Source organism: Trichoderma atroviride, chromosome 2 (assembly GCF_020647795.1).
Source record: "Trichoderma atroviride chromosome 2, complete sequence".
NCBI classification, from domain to species: Eukaryota; Fungi; Ascomycota; class Sordariomycetes; order Hypocreales; family Hypocreaceae; genus Trichoderma; species Trichoderma atroviride.
The window spans coordinates 5873289-5896825 of record NC_089401.1 but is presented as its reverse complement, the minus strand read 5'-3'; the positions used below and the strand labels follow the sequence as shown (position 1 = coordinate 5896825).

Sequence of the window (23537 nt, the reverse complement as noted above, 5' to 3'; positions counted from 1 at the left end):
AAGCCGGCTAGTTGCATGCCTATGCAGCCCAAGCAATAAAGGGCCGCAATTGTATGTGCGTATTGAGCTCGTTGAGCATCTACGCCTGCTTCTCTACACGGCCGGAGTTTTGACAAGGTAGGTTTTATTTAAAAAAAAGATATGGAATATTACTACCCGCTAATATGCATTTACTCAAATTACTGCCCATCTTGGTGCTCTTGATATGTTGGATTAGGTGTCTATCTACTCTATCTGAAGTGCCTAGCTGTAAAACCAATCTACCTGCTCAGCGCAGCCGGCTAGTGAACAATTGGAAACCGAGTACCAGAATCCCAGACCGTCGTAATATAGAACAATAAAACCTTACAAGTGGAGAATGTTGCGTTATATAAAGGGGGACGAAAGATGTAATCCTACAAATATGTAGTATTATAAAACAAATGAACAATAACAAAACAAAGTAAATAAGCCGCCTTCTATACACACAGAATGTACCTAGCCAAACAGTTTAAGGAATCCCCAGATGCCGAGTCCGCTAAGCACTGGGATCGTCAGGTTATCGTCCCATCCGAACAGGTCAGCCACCTCACTGGCCGAGGCGACAAAGCCAGACCAGACGCTCATGATGCCCAGAGCCACAGGGCCAGAGACAGAGGCCAAGCTCTCTGGCAGGCCGACTGCCTCAGTGAATGCCTGTGGCAGAGAGAGAGTGCCCTTGAACATGAAATTCTCGTCACCGGGCATGGGTCCGATGGTGGGGACGAGCCATCCGTACCAGAGGTAGGAAGTGGCCACGCCAACAATGAAGGCGGCCAGCGATCCGGCGAGGGACTTGCCGCGGCGCAGCCTCGGGGTATATTTTCCCCAGAGTCGGCCGAATGTGCTGGCGGCCGTATCGCACCAGCTGAGTAGCAGGACGGCTATGACGCCAACGTCCTTGGGGAAGAAGTAGAGAGTGATCCATGCGCCGAGGAGGTAGAAGATGACGCCGTTCCAGCCCGCGTACTCGCTTTCCCGCATAAGGGCGCCGAGCACCTTGACGTAGACCCGGTTGAAGGAGGCGTATCGGTGCCGCAGCCAGTCGACCGTTGTGATTGGGATCAACGCGCTCATCAGATATGGCGGCACGGCGCTGGTCTGAGTGCCAGAGCTGTAGAGCCAGACGACGAAGAAGCCGATGGAGACATGGAGGACCTTGCGCGGGACCTCATGCTTGTGCACAAACGTCCGCCAGTGTCGATGGATGGGGATGAGGCCCAGAGGACTGGGGCTCCGGCTGAAGTCGCGCCAGCTCCATCCCGTCGGCGTCGCAGGCAGAGGAGGCGCCAAGTGGCCGTTCGTGGTGGCCAGTCTGGTGGCGGTAGTGGTCGCCATGATGCCGTCCAGCTCAAGCTTTTGCGATGTCGAAGTCTTGGACGTCTTGGGTGTCATGCGAGGGACGCCGCGCGAGTCGATGGGCGAGCGGCTTCTTGTACGGGATCTCCGGATGCCGGAAGCACTATCGAGGTCCTCCTCGTCGCTCAGCTCCTCCACCGCCTGCTGCGTCGGGGCCTTTCTTCGACTCCGGGTCATTGGGCCCACGTAATCCTGCACGTCTCGTTCTGACGGTGTCGGGCTCGGCGAGATGATGCGAGGCGTGTCCGGGACGCGGCGGGCGCCCGACTGGCGGCGGAGCGACATGGTAAAGGTCGCGGGAGGCAGCGCAGGGCAGTAGACAGCACCGACGACGAGGCGGCGCAGCGATTCAAAGGCCGAGGGCCACAGGGACCAATGGTGTTGTGCGTCGTCTCTGTCCCTGCGCGAGAGGCGTGGTGCGGCGATGCTGCTGTGGCTGTGGCCGTTGCTGCTTCTGCTTCTGCTGCGGCTTCCGTCGTCGCTGGTGCTGCACGGGCTGAAGAGCTCAAACAGACTGCGGCCGCTGCTGTGCGATGACGAGGGGCTGACAGGGGACAGATTGACGGGGCGAGTTGGGGTCTCCAGGATGAATGATGGGTTTAGCAGCGATGCGGTAGAGGCCAGGTCCTCTGCCACATAGTGCGCTTCGATAAGAATAGAAAGGAAGAAGGAGGGGGAAAAGAGATAAGTAAGGCTTGGAGGCCAATTATCCTGATTTGTCGTTCAGCATAAAGAGATAGAGCATCAGGCGGGATAAACCTGTGTTTCGTGTCGTCGTCGGCGAAGCGTTAGGCCGTGTGTTTTTACATTCGTACATGAAAAGCTATAGCGGTCCTATCAAAGGCGAAGTTTTTTTCTGCCCTCTCCCGTCATGCATGCAGCCTCACCAAAAAGAGTACTGCCACACAAGGTCACTTCGGCTGTGTCGTGTGCTTTTTTCTTCTTCGGACGTGGCGCCGCCGCTTCTGCTAGGCAAACTTGTTCAAACGGGCAGCATGTGACCCGCCAATCTGATCATTTTGGTGCTAGAAAGAGAGAATTTGCGCCACGTTCCGGACGTCATCCGGGGGTCCTCTTTGTTGGGGCCGCGATTTGCGATTTTGTTGGACTTTCACGTGCCGATTTTGGTCTTCTGTCGTGCTTTGTCTTTTTTCTTCTTTTGGCCGGCAAGGCGGTCTTCGGAGCCGCAAGAGTCCCGCTGTCTCATCTTTCGCTTGCTACAAAAATTTCCCTGCATGGCCAGATGCACGGCTTGCCACTAACGGTTAGGCAGATTGGCAGATCAAGGTTTATTGCTCTCGGTTTAGCGCCGAGATTTTCAAGCTTGCTTCACGTGGCGATAAGATAAGATTTCAAAATAATTTCTGAGATAACCTCGATTGTCACGACGATAGCCGTAGTCATGTAGCGCTGGCAAGCATTTTCGGCAAATCTAGATATCATGGCTCCTGGAAAAGTTGCTGTGAAGAGAGACCCCAGGGCTTGGGGTGGCTTAACCCCCCCCGTTGGCAGAATGGATCCTTGATGCCGTATCTAGCATGGGATTTAAGCAGATGACACCAGTGCAGGCTGCGACTCTGCCTCAGTTTCTGGGGAACAAAGATGTGGTAGTTGAGGTGGGTTTACCGGCATTTTCCATTCCCTCTCTACACAAACTTTTTATACTAACTCAATTGGCTGCATCGTAGGCTGTTACTGGTAGTGGAAAGACATTAGCCTTCTTGATTCCCATTGTACAACGATTATTGCGCCTCGCAGAGCCCACAAAGAAGCACCATGTCAGCGCAATCGTCATCTCACCTACCAGAGAGCTCGCCGCCCAGATCCATACGGTCCTCCTCTCCCTCCTCGAGTTCCATGCGCCATCTGCCGAGATTCTACCACACCTCAAAGGCGAAGACAAGAGGCCTAGCAGCGCAGTGCCTGCCATTGTTCCCCAATTGCTAGTCGGAGGAACCACCACGCCCGCGCAAGATCTCAGCTACTTCGTCCGACACAGTCCGAATCTTCTCATATCCTCCCCAGGCCGTCTCGTCGAGTTGCTGGCCTCGCCCCATGTCCACATCGACCAGTCCTTCGAAGCACTTGTCCTCGACGAGGCTGATCGACTGCTTGATCTCGGCTTCAAGCAGGACCTCCAAACGATTCTTTCACATCTTCCCAAGCAGAGGCGGACGGGCCTATTCAGTGCCAGTGTCAGTGAAGCTGTTGGCGAGATTATCCGCGTCGGGTTGCGCAACCCGGTGAAGATTGAAGTCAAGGTGAAGATGAAGGATGGTGGTGGAATTGTGGAAGACAGAAAGATTCCTGCAAGTCTTCAAATGTCATATCTGGTTACTCCGGCTAGCCAGAAGCTGCCTGCCTTAGCGCAGTTGCTGGAACGCCTACCTATACGGCCTCTCAAGAGCATTGTCTTTCTGTCTACTTGCGCCGCCGTAGACTACTTTCAACACACTCTTCCTCAAATATTGCCCGAAGGCTTTTCGCTAGTACCTCTACATGGCAAGCATCCAGCTAAAGTACGCGAAAAGAACTTTGGCCGCTTTTTATCTTCGGTGTCTCCTACAATTTTATTGACAACAGACTTGGCCGCTCGCGGTTTGGACATCCCGCAGGTTGATTTGGTTGTTCAGATTGATGCCCCATCCGACCCCAAAGTATTCATACACAGAAGTGGAAGAGCTGGTCGTGCAGGCAGAAAAGGCCTGGCCGTGGTCATGCTGCACCCAGGACACGAGGAAGACTACGCCAGATTCCTAGAGATTCGCCAAACCCCAATCACACCACTATTAAAACCTTCAATCTCCGTGACAGAAGATGGAGCCCGAGATGCGACATCAAAAATCCGGACACTACTTCAATCAGACAGAGCGATCCACGATAAAGCCCAGAAAGCTTTTGTTAGCTGGGTACGAAGTTATGCAGCGCATCAAGCGACATCCATTTTCAGAGTTAGCGATCTGGATTGGGCAGATCTTGGAAACGCATGGGGGCTTCTTCGCCTGCCCAGGATGCCCGAGCTGAGAACTTGGAACGGAGACAAGATGCTGGGGGTTGAAATGGACTGGGATGAATTTGCCTACAAGGACAAGGCACGGGAGCAGGCCAGACGAGAGGCCATGGCAGCTGATACGAGCGGAGAGACGGCAAAGAGAGCTGCTGATGCCAAGCGGAAGAGGAAGAACAACGAGGCCTGGAGCGGAAAGCAAGAGCAGGAAGAGCACCGGACCGAGAGACGCGAGAAACGGCACAAGAAGACGGAGGCTAAGAAGCTGGCAACGATGACGGATGATGAGAAGGTCAAGCAGGCTGAGCTGAACGACTTGATCCGGAGAGTCAGGGAAGAGAATCTGGCGAAAGCAGCAAAGGAAGATGAAGAGTTTGAAGGGTTTGATTAGAGTATATAGTAGCGATATCATTCATCTATTAATTAATGTATGCATCCTAGGCGGGATTTGGCACGTCAATCTGGACTCAGATGTCTCTCTTCTCTCTTCTCTTCTCTTCTCTTTCACTCTCTCTTTCTGTTTTACATCTTCCGACTTCCTCATGATATCCTACTGAGCGGAACGTATGGTAGATTTCCTGAGAATGGCTGTTTATAAGCAACTTTGGTGATATATCTTCGTGTAATCCAAACAAGTCTAACGCCAGTCAAGTATGAATATGGAGCTACGGATCCATTGGCAGCACATACTGCCGCTCTCCTATATTTCTCATACTGTAAGTATATCTACGTAGCAGCCTTCCAATCCGCTTCCCAAGGCCATATAAAAACGAATATCGCCTCCCAAGGCGTTGTGGCGACTAAAGCAGAGTCAACTTTCACGCTGAGTAATGCAGCTTATAGCGAACCCCCGAGGAAACAGAAAGGCTGCCAGTGACAGTGGCCGATATGGCGATTTGGAGCGCCATGCTGACTGCAAATTGGTGTGGGGAGCCTACTAGGCGGTACCTATGCTAGCACTTGCAGAGTGCCTGTAACAGTAGGGGCCTGATGTAATAGCGCAGGTACTCCTGCTAAGGCGGAACGTGGGGTGGGCGCGAACTTTCCTTTGGTCGGCTTTTTTTCTCCAATGCGCATGCGCTGCATTGAATTTTTTTTTTTCCCTTTTTGAAGTTTGATCAACCATCCACGCTTCACTGCGGAGGTTCTTCCAAACGAGAGGGAATCCGATTTTACTTCCTAGCCAAGACGCAGTGTCCATTGTAGCACCATGTGCGGTGTCTCGGCCATATTGGTAAGTTTTTTTTTTTCTTGAGCCCCGACTCCGGAGCACCGATGAAACTCTACGACTTAGAGAGCTGCATACACCGCAAAGCGACAATGTGGAAAAGAACAGAAAAGCCATGCTCAAGACACGACGAGAAGAATAACGAGATGTAACCATACTAACAATTTGAACTTAACAGTTGGGTGATTCCAAAGCCACCACGGCTGCGGTTGACCTGCACGAATCCTTATATTTCCTGCAACATGTTAGTTACTCGCTCAACCGCCGTCCCGACCTCTTCTTCCTCGATCGAGCTACTTCGTCGCAACACAACTGAAGGGAATGCTAACGCCAGCAACAGCGTGGACAGGATGCCGCCGGCATTGCCGTGTGCCAGGGCGGAAGAGTCTATCAGTGCAAGGGAAATGGAATGGCAGCAAAGGTGTTTGACGAGGGAAAACGTACAGTCGATGTAAGTGCCCGGGCTCTATATCTTTTCACACAGCCGTCTCTGGCAATTGTGTCGTTTGTTTGAAACAAAGGCATAAGGTTCTGGTTCTGGTTCTGGCTCTGCTGGTTCTGGCTCTGCTTTTTTTGTGCCATTGATATCGCGTGGGAAAGGCGAATGCTAATTCATGAGCTTCAAGCTCCCCGGCTTCATGGGGTAAGCTATACCCCTTGCACCGAAACTGGCTTCGATATGCCTTTGAAGCCTGCAAATAATTCCGTTGTACTAACTCTTCTGAATTAGTATTTCCCATCTCCGGTACCCGACTGCGGGCACCGCGTCCGCGTACGCTCGTCTCCTAATCTCTGCGCTCTAGCTCCCAACAAAACGCCAACGCTAACTAAATGCCTGCAGATCCGAAGCGCAACCATTCTTCGTCAATGCCCCGTACGGCCTGTCTATGAGTGTCAATGGAAATCTGGTAAACACACCAGAGCTCGTTAGATTTTTGGACTGTGAGGCTCGAAGACATGTAAACACCGACTCAGACTCAGAACTCTTGTTGGTCGACCTCCTCCGTTGCACCTTGATTTCATCAGTTGACTTACTCTGTTACCCAGGCTCAACATCTTTGCCCATGGCCTCAGCGAAATTGGCAAGGTCCGAGCGAACGTTGAGGATGTCTTCACCGCGCTGCGAGAAGTCTATACGAGATGCCATGGTGCCTTTGCCTGTACTGCCATGATTGCCGGCTTTGGAATCTTGGGCTTCCGCGATGAAAACGGTATCAGGCCGCTCTGTCTGGGATCTCGACCCTCCGAAACGCTCGAAGGTGCTATGGATTACTTTATGGCTTCGGAATCTATTGCCCTGACCCAACTTGGATTCAAGAACATTGTCGACATCTTGCCGGGACAAGCCGTTTTCATTCCGAAAGGAGGAGACCCTCAGTTCCATCAAGTCGTAGAGAGGAAATCATACACGCCCGATCTTTTCGAATTCATCTACTTTTCAAGGCCGGACAGCACTATTGACGGAATGTCTGTCCACCATACCCGACAGAACATGGGTTACAAGCTAGCAAAGAGGATGAGACAAGTTTTGGGGGATGAAGAGATTCGCAACATTGATGTTGGTAAGTGATGGAAATGGTCCTCTGCCTATGCGAAGGCAGATTGGACAGCTCTCTCTTCCCTTTTTTCACGAATGCCTACTGACTTGGTTTTCTGTACAGTCATCCCAATTCCAGAGGTAAATACTTTTCGCTGTCACAGAGTTGACGATGCGTCGTTGTTGACTAACCTTTTGTCCTCTAGACGAGTAACACAGCTGCTGCTACACTTGCTATGGAGCTAGACAAGCCATTTTCCAACGCTTGGATCAAGAATCGATACGTATACCGTACATTTATTGTTCGTTGCCGCCTTTATACGCCTGCAAGCAATACATGACTGACCCCTTTCTTTCAACAGGTCCCCGGCCAGAAAGCACGGCAAAAGAGTGTTCGTCGCAAACTCTCGCCTATTGCGTCCGAGTTTAAAGATAAAATCGTTTGCATGTACGGAGCACATTCTACTTCCTGTGACGTATATTTTCTGACAAGAAATATAGGGTCGATGATAGTATCGTACGCGGAACTACCTCTCGCGAGATTGTATGTAGCTCCATCTCGACTTGTGCCAGGTACATGATGTATTAGCGAGCAAAAAGCTAACTAATATTCCCTTCTCAGGTTCAAATGGCCAGAGAATGCCAGGCGAAGAAGATCATCATCGTGTCTTGCTGTCCAGAGATTACTCATCCTCACGTCGTAAGTGGCTTGGCTTGGGCTTTTCCGTAGACCATCTGCTAATATTTTTTCCCCTCCATCTAGTACGGCATTGATCTTGCTGACCCAATCCGTAAGTTCAACATAATCCTTCAGAAACGTAGTATTTCATACTGACATACTTGATTTTCAAGAACTCCTCGCCCACGGCAGGACGCTGAAAGAAATGACCGACCTCATCCAGTGTGACACTTTGGTGTTTCAAACTCTCGAGGATCTGAAAGATGCTTGTTTAGAAGCGAAAGACGACAAGAGCGAAGTGAATGACTTTGAAGTTGGCGTCTTTTGCGGCCAATACAAGACTCCGGTGCCTGACGACTATTTCCCGCATGCGAATGGAGTTGACGGGAACAAAAAGAGGAAGAGCGCGGCTATTACAGAGGTAGGGGGGGGGATTCCGACGCTGTCTTGGTTGCGAGCAGCGGTCCTGTGAACGTCAAACTCCCACGCGGGTCGATGGATGAGGCTGTCCCCAAGGGACCGGAGTACCGAGAAGATGTCAGGTATGTTGATGCTAACAAGTCAATTGAATGTGTAATTAGGGACTAATGATTTCGCAGTATTTATAACTTTGCAAGCAGGTCTTGAGACGGGCCATTTTCATGAGAAGGAAGCGAGGCGGATTTTCTGCGGATGAAATATAGATTCAAATGGTTCCCATATGTTGAAAGACTTGCACAAAGTTGTAAGCATCAGGGGTGGAAAATAAAATTTTGGTATAGAATCATAAGTTTCGTAATTTAATATGCCAAACAAATCATTTAGAATATAGATATGCCAGCGAGATGTGCAGTTAATAAAGGGAAATCTGTTGCACACATGCGAGGCCGTTGCGACCGGATGAAAGACATTGACATGGAAATTCGAGATTCGAGATTCGAGATTCCAATTGCGGCATCGAACGGAATTATACAATACGCGTATTTTGCCAGAGCTAGCTCGCCATGTTTGCTGCTAGTGCGAAATAGTCATGCTGCCATATGATCTGTATCTTCCACTAAGAATCGACGACCCACGCCCGATCTCTGGTAACCCAACGCCTAAATGCTAAATGCTTCGTACCGTCAACCCCTCTTCGATTGCAATGTGGCGGAGCATGATCGTATAAAGACTGCCAGTTCCCCAGCATTGGACGTCTCGCCAGATCCGTCTGCTTGACTTGGTCCCCTTTCCACTCCCATCGACTCTGAACCCGTCACCGATGCGGAGTTTTACGGAGTCTGGATTGTCCAAAGCGCGAATTCAAACTGCGACGCACACCCGCCGCTCCGCTCGATGACGTGGCTCCATCTTCAGGCCAAAGCCAAGATGCAGGCTCCCAGTTTTTTTTTTCTCCAGGCTGTCCGGAATTGTGGAATTTATGATCCCAACTGCCGGATACCGAGGCCGCGGAGCGATAATTCGAGCCCTCAATAACTGAATTCACTCGAGCCATTCTGCGATGGGCATCTCTTGCAGGTAGATGCGTGCAATCTCTTTTGCCTTGCGACACATCACTGTTACAGGGTATCCCTAATTCCGTACATACTGATGCTACCTAAATAACATTTACAGTGGTACTGACTTGTCAATGCAGCTCAGCCTGTTCTTGGTATCGGATGCTTTTGGCCAATCAAGGTTCCGCGGCGCGCGGCTGACTCGGGGGTTTGTTATACGTGTTTAGCATTTGCCCCATGCAGCAGCTACCTACGGTATGGTATGGGATATCCATTACCTTTTGACAATTGCCGGAAGACTGGGCTGGACTGGGCTGGGTCCACCTCGTCTGCGCCAGATGGACGGGAATCATCGCTCTTCGACGATTCGACGAAGATTAAACCTAATCGTTGATCGCATTGATCATTGATCCAGCCAGATACCTGCTCTCCAGCAGTCGATGCGGCTCCTTTTCTCAGTCAGCGGCACAAGAGTCGGGGGCCCGGAATTTTACAAGGCGCGAGAGCAGCATCAGGTTCGGCCCCTTTCGGCTCCGCTCCCGAGAGGGCCTGTGGCGGAGCAATTGCCTGTGCGGCAGCTACGGCAGCCACGGCCACTTACAGCGAGCGCTTGTACAGCGCCGGTACCTCCGATGGGGCTGCCAGTACAGCGAATACCCAGGCGGTACCTGCAGCCGGGGCGCCTGTCACCTGCGGTTGATGGTCCTGACGGTCCCCTAGGCCTGCCATTCCACGGAGGGTGCTGTGTTAGTGCGCCAACCTTGCCTTACTTCAGCTCGGGCTGAGCAGAGACAACCACAACACCACTCAGACACAAACACACCCAGAGCATCCGGGCCTCTGGGTCCGAATTACTTGCTCCTCTCTCCTCTTTCCTCCTTCACCATCCTCTCTCTTGTTTTTTGCCCAGCAGGCTTTCCCACAGATGAGCCCCCCCGCCGCCCTCATGACCATGACAATGCACCACCAGCTCAACGGGAGCTCCGGTTCAAACGGCGTCGTCAAGACCCGACGCTCGCACCGCAAATCCAGGAACGGCTGCAGCGAGTGCAAGCGACGACACATTCGATGCGACGAGCGCCGCCCAGCCTGCACCAACTGCACCATTGCTGAGCGCGCATGCTCCTTTCCGCCCTCTCGCCAGAACCAGCTGTCGCCCCTACCGCAGCCGCCGCTGCCGCACAGCCCGGCCGATTCGCATCTCAGCCGCAAGTCGCAGCACTCGCCGTCCTCCTGCGAGCCGGATCACCCGGGACCGTGGCCCGTCTATGGCCATGAGCCATCGCCAACTTCTCCAGAGTCTGTCCTCAGCGCCGGCCGCGGCAGGTTCGCGCCGGCGCCCTCCACGGGGCCCCAGACCCTGCCGTCCTTTACCGAGTCCTTCACCAACACGGCATACAACCCGCCTGTTCCTCCGGCGTCTCTCTTCACGGCCGAGCACATGATGCTCTTCCACCATGTCTCTGATGCAATGGGCGACTGCATCTTGGCCCGCGGCCAGATCAAGATTGTCCTGGACGTTGCTGTCAAGCATCTGATTGATGCGCCCTATCTGATGGACCAGCTGCTGGCCTTGTCGGCGCTGCACGTGTCCTTGACCACCAAGCCCGGCGAGAGTCCGCTGCTTGGAAATGCTGTATCTTTTCGTCATCAGGCCACCGAGCTGCAGACACGCGCTCTGTCGTCCTTTACCCGCATCGCTTCTCTTGTTCCCGCGGATGATACGGCCACCTGTGTCCCGCGGTTCCTGTTTGCCAGTCTGCTGAGCACTCAAGTCCTGGCTGAGACGTTGTTGCAGCATCAGCCACAGCCTCCTCCCTACCACCACGATGTTATGGGGGTCCATGGTGGAGGAAATGGCGGCAGCAATGGCAGTGGTGGAGGTGTCGTTAGCTTCCACGGCTTTATCGAGCGCATGGTTGAGTGTATCCACCTGCATCGGGGCATCCTTGCCCAAATTCGCCCAACATGGGATTATCTTATGCAATCTGAGCTCTATCCTCTACTACGAATCACCCATGACGCCAACCTAGCAGCAATAACTCTCAAGTCTGGCACAGAGTGTGTCTTTCTCCGCCAGATGATAGCATCGACGCCATCCTCCGCAGCGTCCCTATATAGAGACGCTTCACCCCGTCTCGACCAAGCCAGCGCCGACGCTTGCCGAATCGCCATTGATTCTCTGCAATGGGCATTTGACATGCACCGAGCTCTGCCTGAGCAAGACGTGCCTCATGCCCCTTCTGCTTTCATCGTCACGGTGGAGGCGGAATACGTAGATCTCCTCCGACAGCTTCTACCCGAAGCATTGGTGATTTTGGCGTACCTGGGTGTCTTGATACATCGCTGCCGCCGTTTCTGGACATTTGGCAACGCAGGGGCAAACCTCATCCGAGCCATTGCCGGATATCTGGGCTCCCACTGGCGCGATTCGCTGGCATGGCCTCTAAAAGTGATTGAAGAAGAGACTGATTGAAAAAAAGAACAAGCAGAGAGATGAAGTAACGAGATAGAAGGGGAAGAAGTTTGACAACGCAAGATGAAAAGAGGAAGACATTCATTTTCTTTTTCATTTCTTGTGCAATGAGCATATTCACATGTAAGAAAGAGGAAGAAGAATGATGATGGACAGTAGTATACTGTCTTTTTATATATGCATTGCCAGATAATTTGCTTTGATCTTTTTTATTTCTTTTGTTATAGCAAAGAAGGAAGGAGAAAAATCGATACAGGCAAATGGGATATATGGGTTATTTTTTTTTTTTGTTCTTATGAATTCTTGAGAAGAAAGGAGGGGGGGCATATGAGCATGCATGCATCAATGTTCTTACTTTCTTCTTTCTTTCTTTTTTGTATATTAGTTACCGTCTTTCACTTTTTGTTATATGGGCATATCTTTTACGGAGCGGACTGGGATGTATGAAGGGGGCGGCAAAGGGCAGTCATGATAGCATACAAAGATCGATGAACTGGGTTGAACATTATTGGCATAACTAGTATGTGTAGCCTTTTCTACATTCAACGTTGGTTGTTACAATTTTCTCTTTCCCGCTTTCTTCTGTGATGGTAGTAAGTCTCGACATTATTCTCTGTCTTGTTAGTCTCTGATTGAGTGGACGACGAAGCTGTTTGAAAAAGAATTATTTATTCATAATCCGTCCTCCTGACGAGTAAACGCAGCGATCCACGTCTTTCTTCTGTACCTAATCTATGTCCTCCCCTCATAGTATGGTAAAATCCTACATTTCATACCGGAACTTGTCTTCGTCATCTTCCTTCGTCTCTCTCTCTCTCTGATGCCCTTCTGCCACTTCTCCTCAGTACCTTTTTTTTGTCCCCCATGTCCTTCACATGAGAAACCTTCCATTTTCCTACACGACTAGCCCTCTCATCCTTGACATGCTATTTTTTTTTCTGCTTTTTGTTCAACTGCCAGACAGAATCGACAGAATCTCAAACGGTAGAGAAAAAGAGAATCTGGCATCCTACCTTGGTGCTGGGTTAATAAACGTCAAGGCATAAACGGGACCATGTGACTCTATCGTTTTTTTGGTATCAATACAAATGAAATCGGCGCCAAGCATCCTCGCTGTCGATTGAAGCCATAGCCAGGCCTGGAGCACCCGAATAGATGGCTTATATCACAGCCCGTAGAGCTCCCATCCATCTAGGGCTCCGTACCGTATCTCGGCCTTCTCCGACCCCAGCGAGGTTTCAGCATCCCGGTTTGGCGCAACTTCCGCACGAAACTCTTGCGCAAGTCAGAGCTCTTCGTCATCCAGATCTGATGGCTTCACAAGACCTCCGACTTTTTGTCGCCTCTCCATATCGGCAGCTCGGGCATCGCGCTCCAGTTGCTCCTTCTCGACAATGAACAGCTCGGCGTTATCTCCAGCGAACTCCTTCAGGGAAATCAAGAAGTCACGGAGGTTGAGTCGGAATTTGTCATACTGTGTGTTCAGAGTGAACAACCCTTCAACGAAGCTAGCGATTTGGGCTCTGCATGTAATTGTCAGCATCCAGTTGAGCCAGCGAAAAAAAAAAGGGTATAAAAGCTTACGCTTGAAGGTTAGGGAAGGCATTCTGTAATAGAGTGGCAACAGAAGCAGACAGGAATTCTCGGTTGCCAGTTCCAGCCTGGGCTTGGTCCGGTGTGTAGATGGGGCCTTGAATCTTTGGCGGTGTGCCATCAGCCGGGTGGATAAAGTAGAAGAGCTTCATCAACAGCATAGACTGCGTCTTGAAACCCGCCTTGTGGTCATTGTCCGTCACAACAAAGAGCACATCCTGCAGGATAGTAACAAAGAAGCGCTGGAAGAAGGCATTGGCGGTGTTGGGGTCCGTCTTTTCAGCAATGTTGGTGATCAGCTCCAAGCACATGTTAAGACCGGCAGCTTCAACATCTCTGTTGTCGTGCTTGAATGCCCATGAGCAAGAGTCGATGACAAACTTGAACTGGTTGTTGTCAAGTTTAAGCAGAGCTATTACCAATCAGTTTCTGTTCATTCAAGGTAACTCGTATTGTGAACGCATCATTAACATACCTGGGAAGCAGTGCAGATTGATAGCTCGCAACAAGTTGAAGAACTCGACACGATGCTCCGGGAATTCTGAAAAGTCCTTGTTAATCATCTCTAGAGTGCACTCAAAGACATTTTCCATGATTGTGGGAACTTGGTCTTCCATCAACGCCTGTTGCAATGTTAGCTCACACCCCAGAAAAAGAAGGAGAATTTATAACAACGCTATCACATACAGCAAGCTTTGTGATAATGGTTGACATGGCTTTCAAGACCTCGGCGTCACGGGCTCCTGGCACATTTCGGTTGTAGTCGACAAGGACTGAATCTAACAATGGGGGCACCATCTGAGCTCTGACGGCCTGAAGATCTTCGGCCTTCTCAACATAAGTCTCAATCAACTTGAGGATCTCCTTCTTGATCGTACGCAGACCGCGAACCTTGGGCATCTTGGTAGCCAGGTCACCTACAATAAATGTCAGTGCCCGATCGATTCATAAGGAAAAGGGAGTAGAGCGTTGAAAAGACAGTGAATAGAGATAGAACGCTGGAAACCTACCATCTCGCGCTACGGCCTCAGAGATCAACGAGCTTGTGGCACGGTACATCTGCAGCATGTCGTGATAGATTCGACCAATCTGCGGGTAAAAATAAGAGCCGGTGGAAGAGCATGCTGAAACGTTGGTCTTCATGATGTTTCCAATAACCTTGATGGTCTCAGCATCTTGCAAGATTGCAGAATTCATATTAGCCTGCTTGATAATCTCACTCCATGCCGCATTGGGGATGTTCATCAGTTCGGCCAACAGCCTCTCCTGTTGATTCTTGTTGCCCTGTGCAGCAACCATATATCCACAGGCCTCATAGAAAGTATGTACTTGTTGGGGGGGTAAGGTCGCATGTAATCTTGCCCATATTTCGTACAATCTCTTCAATAAAGGGCTCTGTCTCACTAGGCTGAAGGGCGACAAAGTGTCGTCGGCATTGCCTGGCAATCTTAATGAACGTATCGCAAGCCATGTCCTGAACACCTATTCAGTAGGTAAGCATATGTGAATGGGACGTAGTCGGTTAATGTGGTGGAATAGAAAATGAAACATACCTTCGTGTGACTCATGCATGAACTCAAAGAGCTTGTTAACAACCGTCTTAAGGAATTTCCAGTGAGCCTTGAGGAAACGGGGATATTGTCCAACAATATACATGATGTTACTGGCGACAACAGCTTTGTTATCTTTGCCCCGCTTCATTTCAGTAAGGCCAAGAAGATCCTTAATGACCGTGACAAGGAATCGCTTCTCTGTCTCTTCGTTCATGGCAAGGGAGATGGAGCCGATGGCCCAGCAAAGCACGTTGCAGTTGTGCCATGACCACTCAGAACCGTCTACTTGGCGGGCCAGCTTCTCGGTCATGATGTTCTCAGTATCAACCACGTCTAGATGTGTAAGGTAAACCAAGCACTCTCTGATGGTCTTGTAGAGCTGCACAGTATCACCCTCCTTGACAAACTCGCGAACAATTTCTCCTTCGTCGTTTTCCACAATCAAGACTTCCTCTGGACGAACCATCTTCTCGATCATGACAACGCGCAGGTTGGAGAGGACTTCGTTGTACTTGTGCTTCCGAAGAGGGTAGTTCATCAAAAGACTCGGGTTCGGGGCTCCGCTTCCAGACACGCCTCCCACCCCGAGCAAGGGGTTGAGATCGGTAATGGGAAGCTGCTGCATCTCCTCGTAGAGCTCTTGAACAAGCTTCAGCCAATAGTCCAGGCAAATCTTGAAAACTTCTCGGTCGTCGATTTGCGATATTCTGACAAGATAGTAATGGCCGTGAATAAGATAATCCCTATTGGGAAGGTTTTCAATAAGCTGTCAAAGAATAATTAGTAAATAGGCGCGTTGAAGAAGCAGGATCAGATGCAGAGTCGAGAAATTCTCACATTAAGATGCATGCCGAAAAAGTTGCAAAGGAAAAGAGCAAGGTTCTGGACAAATTCTTGGTCCTTGGAGTTGCTACTCGGGTAGGTAGCCTTGAGGTCGAGCGAAACCGGGATGATGTCAGCAATTGTGGTCAGAACCTCAGTAAACATCTTAACCAGCTGTTCGTCGTATGAGTTGGGTTGTCCAGGTCCACCGGTCTGAAGACCACCAATCTCTGTGAGGCACTGAAGCGTGACATTTCGAAACTCCGGGACGGACAAGAATCGGGTTCGCAAGGTGTCGATAAGCGGCGTCTCGAAGATGTAGCCAAGAGGGATCCAGTTGCAGAAGCGGAGCAACGTCTCGAGAGTGGCTTTGACGAGGCTTGGCTGGTTGGCAGAGTTGAGAACCTCTTGGCAGAGGGTGAAGATCTGAGAGAACTCGGCACACATGGTCTGCTTCAGGTTCCTCGTCTTGGTGGATGTCATTTGCTCGGCTGAGTAGTCGAACACCTCTTCGGAGAGCAAGCGCAGAATAATCATGTTGTTCTCGCAAATCGAAAGGCTGGAGTGGCAAGAAGAAATGATTTCATTGATAAACGTGGGCCAGTTGTGTGGCCATTCTTGCTTGAGGATCGAGACAAGCACGAGGTTGAGCTTGTTCAAGAGGGTCTTTTGGGCGCGCAAAGTCTCTTCGCTATTGGAACACTGGATAATGAACTGGACGATGAAGTTTCGGATACCTAGATGAGAGCAAATTCGGGCCATTAGCAACGCCAGCTGCTTGATTAGCAAGAGCAGCAGGAGACTTACCTTGGCACTGCTCCCGAGGCAAAACCTTCCATCTTGTCATGATAACATTGTCAAGAACTTGTAAACCCAGGTCTTTATTTTTTGGTTCAAAATGTCAGTAATGGAAAACAAAACAATTTGTGCTGCCATGCCTGGCTTGAATTGCTGGGTTTGTCATGAATATGGGTGGGATGAGAGAGGCAAGAGGAGGGGTCACGTACACTTCGTCTGGGGATACTGCGCGTCGGATAGAATCTTGTCGACCATGAGCCAGGCATCGGGGTCTTCCTTGAACTGCATTTGACAAATAAATTAGCAAAAATTGTCTAAACTTATACCCTGGCGTCATAGCACAGAGATCGGTTGCCGTGGAGAGCTCGAGGACGCGGAGGAGTATTTACCTGGTTCAAGGCGGCTTGAGCTGCTTTTTGCTATAGATGGAGCAAACAGAAAAACCAAAGCGTCAGCTTTCAATGCCATAAAAAAGAAATTCCAACAATGCAGACAAGCATACCTGCTCGCCGCGACCTTCGTAGAAGGCCCGGACCGTGCTATCGAGCTCCTCAATGGTAGGCATGGTGGGCAGACAGCGAGCGAGGAGGGGGAGGCTGTTCCTAAGGCGGGGGAGGGAATCGAGATCACCAAATCGAAATCCGGTCGAACGACGCAGCGCACAAAGTGGCGGCTGTGCGGTGCGTCGGTGGCGTAAAGATGGGGGGGGTTTTCTCTCTGCGATCTCTCGGGCGGTCGAAGAAGGAGGAGAAACACGGGCAACGGCGAAAAAAGAGAGGAGAGCGCGCGGGTTCGTGGAAGGAAAAGAAAAACGCAAGGAAGTGAGGGAGAGTGAAAAGGCGGGCGGCGCGGTGGGGAGACGAGGTTAAAGAAAACAAGCAGCAGCGGAGCCTTTTTTTCTGGCACTGCGTGCTGGAGCGGGAAATGAGCTAGAGCCGCGTGGTTGCTGCAGTGGAGGCGGCGGCGGCTTTTCAGGCGGTTCGATGCCTGGAAGCTGCCTGGAGCAGGAATTGTCAGCAGGGCCACACAGTAGCACAGCGCCTACAGCAGCGAGCTACAGCAGAGGCGATGCCCGAGCTCGACACCAGCACGACGTTAATGGCGGGGCTGAACTTGATTGCATTGCTTGATTGAATCCCTCCAACGCTTTTGTCAGCCCGTCCTGGCCACTCGTCGCTCTTGCTGCGATCGATTTTAACCGCCTAGCCTAACTTCAGCTTCAGCTCGCCTCTGGGCCTTGGTAACGGGTACCTCTGTTGCTTGCCGGAGATATTGCATCGCGCCGCCCTGGGCAACTAATCCTGGCGACGCAATCGCTATCGCTAGGCCGGACTTAGCGCTATCATGACGTTACCATCCGAGGTCAAGTATCAGTACTTGGCTGTGTGATGTGATGTGATAGCCTCGTCTTCAAAACTCCAACGCTTGTCCCCCGCTTGATTCAATGCGAGGCGCAAGCCCAGAGCCTAGATGGACAAGCGCGGCCACAAGCATGTAACTGCATTTGTCGAGCTTGGACAGCCATGATAGACAATTGGCGTGATTATCAGGTTCAATATACGGAAAACCATAGTCAAGTCGCGTATTAATAATGAACAAAGGGTGTCATAACTTTATGATTTGCAAAATGACATGTACCTGCTTGGCACTCCCATCTCGTCTAGTAGTAGCAACACCACCAACGCCACTCATCCTTTCGGACACTGTATATTTTTTTCGGTTTATCCTCCACATCTAGTTTGCTTGCTTGCTTGCTTGCTCCTCTCTCGTCTTATGCTTTAAACTTTGTAGCATCCCGTCCACCCCTCCATTATAAATTCCAGCGCCACCGCCCTCCCGCATCCTAAGCCTTAGTATATCCACACTCCGCCAAACTGGTCTTCAGGGCTTCAAGAGCATTGTCGATATCTGTCCTGGCTGGGTCCGTCTATGATGTGAAAATCGTCAGCACTTTTATCACTTGTCCCATCATCGTCAAGCGAATAAGCCTGGGAGTCACTTACGACTGAGACACCCATGTGTCCGAACCGAATGTACTTTGTCGCAATCTCCTTGTGCAGGCCGCCTGCGAAAATGACACCCCTGCTGGCCAGCTTGGGCAGAACATTCGCAATCTGAACGCCATCGGGCAAGTAAATGGCCGTCATGGCGGAAGACTGATCTTCGGGCTTGGTTGCAACGATCTTCAAGCCGAGGTCGGCGACCGCCTTCTTTACCTTGTCAGATACTTCCTTGTGCTTCTGGAAGCGTTCCGACAATGGTCGAGCCAGAATTTGCTTCAGGGCGGTATTCAGAGCGTGTACAAGCTGCGGTGATGGGGTCGCAAAGTATGAGGGCTTCTTGGCCTCGTAGTTTTGCATGACTAGATGAAGATTCAACATTAGCGCCGACGGAAATTTGCAATGGGGACGGATGTGAGAAACATACTGGGTGTCCAGTTCTTGAATGAAGCAAAATAAGATGCAGGAGGAGTCTTTCTGTTCTTAAAGACCTCCATCGCGCGTCCGCTGAACATCGAGATCGACAAGCCGGCAGGGCAGCCAATCGCCTTCTGAGGAGCCGTGATAACACCGTCCAGGTCCCACTCGTCAAACGCAATCTCCTCGCAAGCAACACTGCACACACCGTCTACAATAACCAGCGTCTCCGGAGAAACCTTCCGAACAGCCTGAACAATGCTCTTGAGGTCGCTGACAACACCGGTGGAAGTGTCGACATGGGTGACGGTAACAATCTTATACTTCTTCTCCGAAAGGGCCTTTTCGATTTCAGGCACCTGGGGTCGTCCACCAACAGGCCCCTCCAGCTTGGTAGGCTTGGCCCCATACGTGGCCAAGCAATCGGCGAAGCTGTCACCAAAGTAGCCGGTACTCAACACCAAAGCATCCTCGCCGGCCTCAGTCAAGTTGGCAGCTACCAAATCCCAGCCCAGTGTACCGGAGCCGCTGATGACGAAAGGCTGGGAAGCAGGGTTGGTGGTCTGGAAGAGCGGGCGAAGTAGGCCTAGGGTCTCGCCAAAGGTGTTCACAAAGGTAGGGCCGACATGGCTCTCGCTATCATCGCAATTAGCTCGCCGATCAAGCTCGGGCTGAGAAACGATGTCATTACCTGAAGTGGCTCATTGACTGGAGCACGGCATCATCGAATTCAATGGGCCCAGGGATGAGCAGTGCTGGGTGCGAAGCTTGGGTCGACATTGCGGCTAGATGACGCCTCTGGGCTGGAGCTTGGCGGAATCTGAGGGTAGAGGTGAGAGTTTCGGAGCTCGAACGAGGCGACGATGAAGACAATGGCGGAGACAAAGATGAATACGTCCTGGGTCTGGGGATGGAGGGGTTATAGCTGGACAGCAACGCGGTTTTGCGGGGCATCCCCCCAAGAGCCGATCGGACAGAGGCCATGGCTCCGCGCCGAATTTCTATCCCCACTTCCGCGCAGCAAGGCCGAGCTGGAGAAAATGAAGAAAAGCAAGACGCCAATGGGTGGTTCCAGAGACAGATTTCGCCAGGGATTGGAAAGGGTCCCGGTACAAGTACGTGCTGGCACATATGCGGCGCTTGCGCTTGAGCGATTGCCCGATTGCCGGTACCGGTGCCGGGTCAACCGCCTCCCCCGCCGTGGAACGCGGCGAGGCCCGGAGGTGCTTCGGGGTCCCTCAAGATGCGTGTAAGCTACATGTAGCTACACCATGATGCGGATAGCATCAACATACTAGTATTGCCAAAAACAAAGGCATAGCATGTCTCAGTGCACTTGAGCCTAAATTCGCCATCAGATACGCAGCAAATGTTCTCCCGAGCGTACACTTCTAGACCGATTTCGGGATTTTCTCAGCGTTGAATTTGTGAGCAAATCGGCTACATTTTTACCCGCCGTCGGATACAGCCCAGTTTTCTAGGTCCAGATTGCCGCAAACTTGAGGCTAAGAATGCCGCAACTATGCGGCCCAGAGACTACTACTACTAGCTAGCCGTGATCTACATCAGACAGGCGATCTTACGGCTGCTACAGATATCCGAAGATGCCACCTTGACACGTGCCGAGGGCCCAACCCATGTCCACGCCTCCACGAGCCATTCGTACCAGACCTTGGTGTCGTCGGTCTGCCTCCACATGCTTACTTCCAGCTCAGTATCCGCAGGGAAGTAAAGGGGTTGCTATTATCAACTATGTTAGCAGATGCTTATTTCTCTGATGACTGATATAAAGAGCAAAACTCACTTTCAATGGGAAGAAGATGGGGAACCAAGACACCATGTCTTTGCTCTTCTCATCAATTCGCTCCGGGTGAATGCTAATTTCACACTTCTTACCCTTGTTCGGGCCTGACTTTCGCTCATACAAGGTGGATTCGAAATATCCTGCTAATCCGTGGGCAACTCCACGAGTTCGAGCAACGAATGTCAAATGGCAGAATCTAGAGTTGTGATCGTTCGCTCCTGCAGCGCCTGCCATGGATCCTCCTGTACCGCCGACAACACCTCCGGATCGTCGCGCTACAACGGCGTCAAGTGTGGAATCAGGAATGGGGTGTGAAAATTCCCATGCTTCCTGAAATCTCGGGTGGCCTGGCACTTTTTGAGCCACAAAGTCCAGTTGAAACAGGCTCACCACCCAAGGGGTATCGAATGCAGTGGCGTCAGTCAGAGCCCTTGTGTAAATGTCTGCGTAAAGCTTTGGTGTGGCGATAGGGCTCAGGTGTGCTGTGTAAGACTGAGGAATGGAAATGCCGTGAGGCTTTGCCAAAACATGTTGGATACCATCCAGACACTCGGGAGAAAGTTCGTTATCACCAAAGGAGCCGAGGAGCTCAGAAATGAGGATATCAATCTTGCCATAAACTGGTCCAGTCTCAGGTGATTCCGAAACCACCGGGCCTTTCCATTCGCGCATGTCCGTCTTGACGACATTGACTTTACCGCCCCATTTCTGGGCATTTTGGCGGAGGAGGTATACATATGCGTTGGGGTTCTTTTCAAGAGCCCAGACCTCCACTTTGGAACCAGTAGATTCCGCAGCTTGGATAGCCTTGGTTACTATAGGGCCACGGCCAGAGCCAGCAACTGCCATTACAATAACACCAGGCTTGGATGTGGGGAGGCTAAGCTCGTTCCATTCTTTCAAAGCCTCAGCTATGGCCAGCTCATACTGGTCGTATTTGATGGCATCGTTTTCGAAGACCTCATAGGTTGCGGATTCAAGATTGTCTGACAGCGGCTGCAACGGCGACTGTAGCCAATCTTGGAAGTTGGTAAGAATGGGGGTCTCCAAAACTGAGAATGGTGCCTGTTGTGTTTCCAGCCACCGCAAGTACTCGCAGTAGACGCTGGAATCGGTAGACACGCGAAATGCCGGTCTGCTGGCTTCCGCCAGGCTGGGGAAGTCAGCCTCCGACAAAGGCGGTTTCTCATCCTTACCATCCGTAATGTGTCGCACATCAGGGCCAACGTCGCAAAGCAGAAGCCACGGCGCATTCTTCAAGCGCATGTAGGCGAAAATCATATCCTGGTGGTTTCTGGTGAGACTGGGATAGCCTGCCTTGTTTTTCTGGAACACTTCAGGGCCGAGAGTCAAGTAGTGGAGGGGTTCACAGAACCAGCGGTTTTGCAGATCTTTCTCTGCCATAACCTTCGGCACCTTCAGCGCTATAAGGATAAGGGTTAGCCAAGAGGAGCAAAAAAAAAAAAAAAAAAAGGAAGAGGTGATTGTCTGCATACCAACAAGAAGCCTGGGGTTGTATTTGCAAACCGACCTAATCTGGTTCCATGAATCCCAGCTTGTAAAGATGTCAATATCGCCTCCATCAGCTTTCGAGGCTTCCTGCTCATTCAACGAGGAAAGTGTCTCGTTCTGGGCTCCAACAAGCGGCTCGCGATACATGGGAATGTGGATCAAAACAGATATAGAGGGCGCAATAGTCAAGACCTCCTGAATAGCTCTAGAGTATTGCGCGAGACCTTGGTTTCCTCCATCCTTGGACGCATCTTGGCCTGGCCCAGTAATGATGATACTCTTCACGCCGCACCAGCTGGCATAGTTGACTTCGAGGTTCAACACTTGACGAGAGATGTTGGCAACGACAGGATCAGTTGAGCAAAGATCGATCCAGGGGCTTGTGTACGCAACATAAGTATTGACTGCCTGAGAGGGGAACATGCTAGTATCCTCCGGAGTGAGGGGAAGAAGGATAGGGTCAGCGCGGCTCGCTGTAGCGATGCTGGTCCCCTTTTCGCCATTTGCCTTGAGCGTTGCCAGATGGTCCGATACAACCTTGAAGACTCGAGATTTGAAGTTACTGTTAGTGATGGGCGTAGTAGCCACAGAAAACTAGAAGACGGTTAGAATCTAGAAATAGCCATGCGGATTCATCAGCTCACTTGCATCTTGATTCAGCAGGTATCCATATTGCAGCTCTGACAGCGGTGTTTCCCTTTTAGAGTCATGATATCCAAGCGTAAACATGGGTCGGTTTTCTTGGAAGCCTCCCTGGAGCGAAAAGCCGCCAGCATCTGATTCTGTTGCCATTTTTCGAGACAAGGTTATGCCGGGTGTCTGTATGCTTCACCCGGGAGATTTTATCTGGCTGGGAGGGTTGAATGTTGGGGCCTAAAAAGAAAGAATGGATATGTCTATGAAGTTGATAAAAGGTCCGCAATATACAGGAGACGGCCAGAGATATCCGACTCTCTTCGTTTCGTGAGTGGGCAACAATACTCAGCCCCTCTCACTTGAATTTCAAAACAGGTTATTTGCTGCCAGTGCTTTTCTCAGTGGGAGAACAGGGCAGTGTCGCTACAGTGCGCAGTGTCTGCCCGTGCTATCCAGTGACTGAGCGTATATGCTGTGTCAGTATAACTTCACAATTTGTTATACCAGAGAGACCATATACCAAAAAAAAACACACTAAAAAATGGCGGTTACAGCCATTCTAGAAAATTTCCAGGCTACCAATTATCTGGCTTTGCAATTCTCCGCTACCACTGAAAGGAAAC

General features: G+C 51.0%; 7 protein-coding genes across 8 annotated transcripts; 3 read left to right on the top strand and 4 right to left on the bottom strand.

Moving 5' to 3' along the window:
* Window positions 1-196: 196 nt before the first annotated feature.
* TrAtP1_004788 (uncharacterized protein) lies at window positions 197-2501 on the bottom strand. Its single transcript, XM_066112447.1, has one exon. It carries the CDS (start codon window positions 1660-1662, stop codon window positions 478-480), a length of 1185 nt encoding a protein of 394 aa, XP_065968532.1. The 5' UTR covers window positions 1663-2501; the 3' UTR covers window positions 197-477.
* Window positions 2502-2694: 193 nt separating this feature from the next.
* Window positions 2695-5103, top strand: TrAtP1_004787 (uncharacterized protein). The gene is made up of 2 exons (XM_014084212.2): window positions 2695-2993; window positions 3066-5103. The coding sequence occupies exons 1-2, from the start codon at window positions 2916-2918 to the stop codon at window positions 4773-4775; spliced, it is 1788 nt and encodes a 595-aa protein (XP_013939687.2). The 5' UTR covers window positions 2695-2915; the 3' UTR covers window positions 4776-5103.
* Window positions 5104-5485: 382 nt separating this feature from the next.
* On the top strand, window positions 5486-9373 carry TrAtP1_004786 (uncharacterized protein). 2 transcript variants are annotated; one of them, XM_066112445.1, is made up of 14 exons: window positions 5486-5618; window positions 5791-5856; window positions 5953-6063; window positions 6239-6255; window positions 6343-6384; window positions 6454-6600; window positions 6660-7174; window positions 7274-7290; window positions 7356-7451; window positions 7512-7597; window positions 7651-7693; window positions 7772-7940; window positions 8002-8370; window positions 8428-9373. In XM_066112445.1, exons 1-12 carry the CDS (start codon window positions 5595-5597, stop codon window positions 7877-7879), a joined length of 1272 nt encoding a protein of 423 aa, XP_065968530.1. In that variant the 5' UTR covers window positions 5486-5594; the 3' UTR covers window positions 7880-7940; window positions 8002-8370; window positions 8428-9373. The 2 variants fall into 2 exon arrangements, with proteins under 2 accessions (XP_065968530.1, XP_065968531.1); XM_066112446.1 differs by lacking the exons at window positions 7651-7693; window positions 7772-7940; window positions 8002-8370; window positions 8428-9373 and having other exon boundaries at window positions 7356-7534.
* Window positions 9374-10228: 855 nt separating this feature from the next.
* On the top strand, window positions 10229-11779 carry TrAtP1_004785 (uncharacterized protein; the record flags this gene model as incomplete). The annotated part of the gene is made up of 1 exon (XM_014084210.2): window positions 10229-11779. The coding sequence occupies one exon, from the start codon at window positions 10229-10231 to the stop codon at window positions 11777-11779; it is 1551 nt and encodes a 516-aa protein (XP_013939685.2).
* A 1285-nt stretch (window positions 11780-13064) lies between these two features.
* On the bottom strand, window positions 13065-17110 carry TrAtP1_004784 (uncharacterized protein; the record flags this gene model as incomplete). Its single annotated transcript, XM_066112444.1, has 12 exons — window positions 13065-13302; window positions 13364-13784; window positions 13848-13995; window positions 14060-14289; window positions 14383-14656; window positions 14748-14854; window positions 14926-15691; window positions 15763-16484; window positions 16555-16626; window positions 16755-16827; window positions 16935-16964; window positions 17048-17110. The coding sequence occupies 12 exons, from the start codon at window positions 17108-17110 to the stop codon at window positions 13065-13067; spliced, it is 3144 nt and encodes a 1047-aa protein (XP_065968529.1).
* A 1039-nt stretch (window positions 17111-18149) lies between these two features.
* TrAtP1_004783 (uncharacterized protein) lies at window positions 18150-20117 on the bottom strand. The gene is made up of 4 exons (XM_014084208.2): window positions 19654-20117; window positions 18973-19598; window positions 18549-18907; window positions 18150-18472 (listed from the first exon to the last, which is right to left on the bottom strand). Exons 1-4 carry the CDS (start codon window positions 20091-20093, stop codon window positions 18389-18391), a joined length of 1509 nt encoding a protein of 502 aa, XP_013939683.2. The 5' UTR covers window positions 20094-20117; the 3' UTR covers window positions 18150-18388.
* A 77-nt stretch (window positions 20118-20194) lies between these two features.
* Window positions 20195-23297, bottom strand: TrAtP1_004782 (uncharacterized protein). The gene is made up of 4 exons (XM_014084207.2): window positions 22927-23297; window positions 22263-22872; window positions 20767-22190; window positions 20195-20702 (listed from the first exon to the last, which is right to left on the bottom strand). Exons 1-4 carry the CDS (start codon window positions 23068-23070, stop codon window positions 20523-20525), a joined length of 2358 nt encoding a protein of 785 aa, XP_013939682.1. The 5' UTR covers window positions 23071-23297; the 3' UTR covers window positions 20195-20522.
* Between the last annotated feature and the right edge of the window lie 240 nt (window positions 23298-23537).

Coding starts and splice junctions, on each gene's coding strand:
- TrAtP1_004782 (XM_014084207.2), bottom strand. CDS start 23,070: ATGGCAACAGAATCAGATGCTGGCGGCTTTTCGCTCCAGGGAGGCTTC. Junction 22,873..22,926: donor GATACCTGCTGAATCAAGAT/GCAAGTGAGCTG, acceptor ACCGTCTTCTAG/TTTTCTGTGGCTACTACGCC. Junction 22,191..22,262: donor CAACCCCAGGCTTCTTGTTG/GTATGCAGACAA, acceptor TTATCCTTATAG/CGCTGAAGGTGCCGAAGGTT.
- TrAtP1_004783 (XM_014084208.2), bottom strand. CDS start 20,093: ATGTGCCAGCACGTACTTGTACCGGGACCCTTTCCAATCCCTGGCGAA. Junction 19,599..19,653: donor CAGTCAATGAGCCACTTCAG/GTAATGACATCG, acceptor TTGCGATGATAG/CGAGAGCCATGTCGGCCCTA. Junction 18,908..18,972: donor ATTCAAGAACTGGACACCCA/GTATGTTTCTCA, acceptor ATCTTCATCTAG/TCATGCAAAACTACGAGGCC.
- TrAtP1_004786 (XM_066112445.1), top strand. CDS start 5,595: ATGTGCGGTGTCTCGGCCATATTG. Junction 7,452..7,511: donor ACGTATACCGTACATTTATT/GTTCGTTGCCGC, acceptor TTCTTTCAACAG/GTCCCCGGCCAGAAAGCACG. Junction 7,598..7,650: donor AAAGATAAAATCGTTTGCAT/GTACGGAGCACA, acceptor CAAGAAATATAG/GGTCGATGATAGTATCGTAC.
- TrAtP1_004788 (XM_066112447.1), bottom strand. CDS start 1,662: ATGTCGCTCCGCCGCCAGTCGGGCGCCCGCCGCGTCCCGGACACGCCT.
- TrAtP1_004787 (XM_014084212.2), top strand. CDS start 2,916: ATGGGATTTAAGCAGATGACACCAGTGCAGGCTGCGACTCTGCCTCAG. Junction 2,994..3,065: donor ACAAAGATGTGGTAGTTGAG/GTGGGTTTACCG, acceptor GCTGCATCGTAG/GCTGTTACTGGTAGTGGAAA.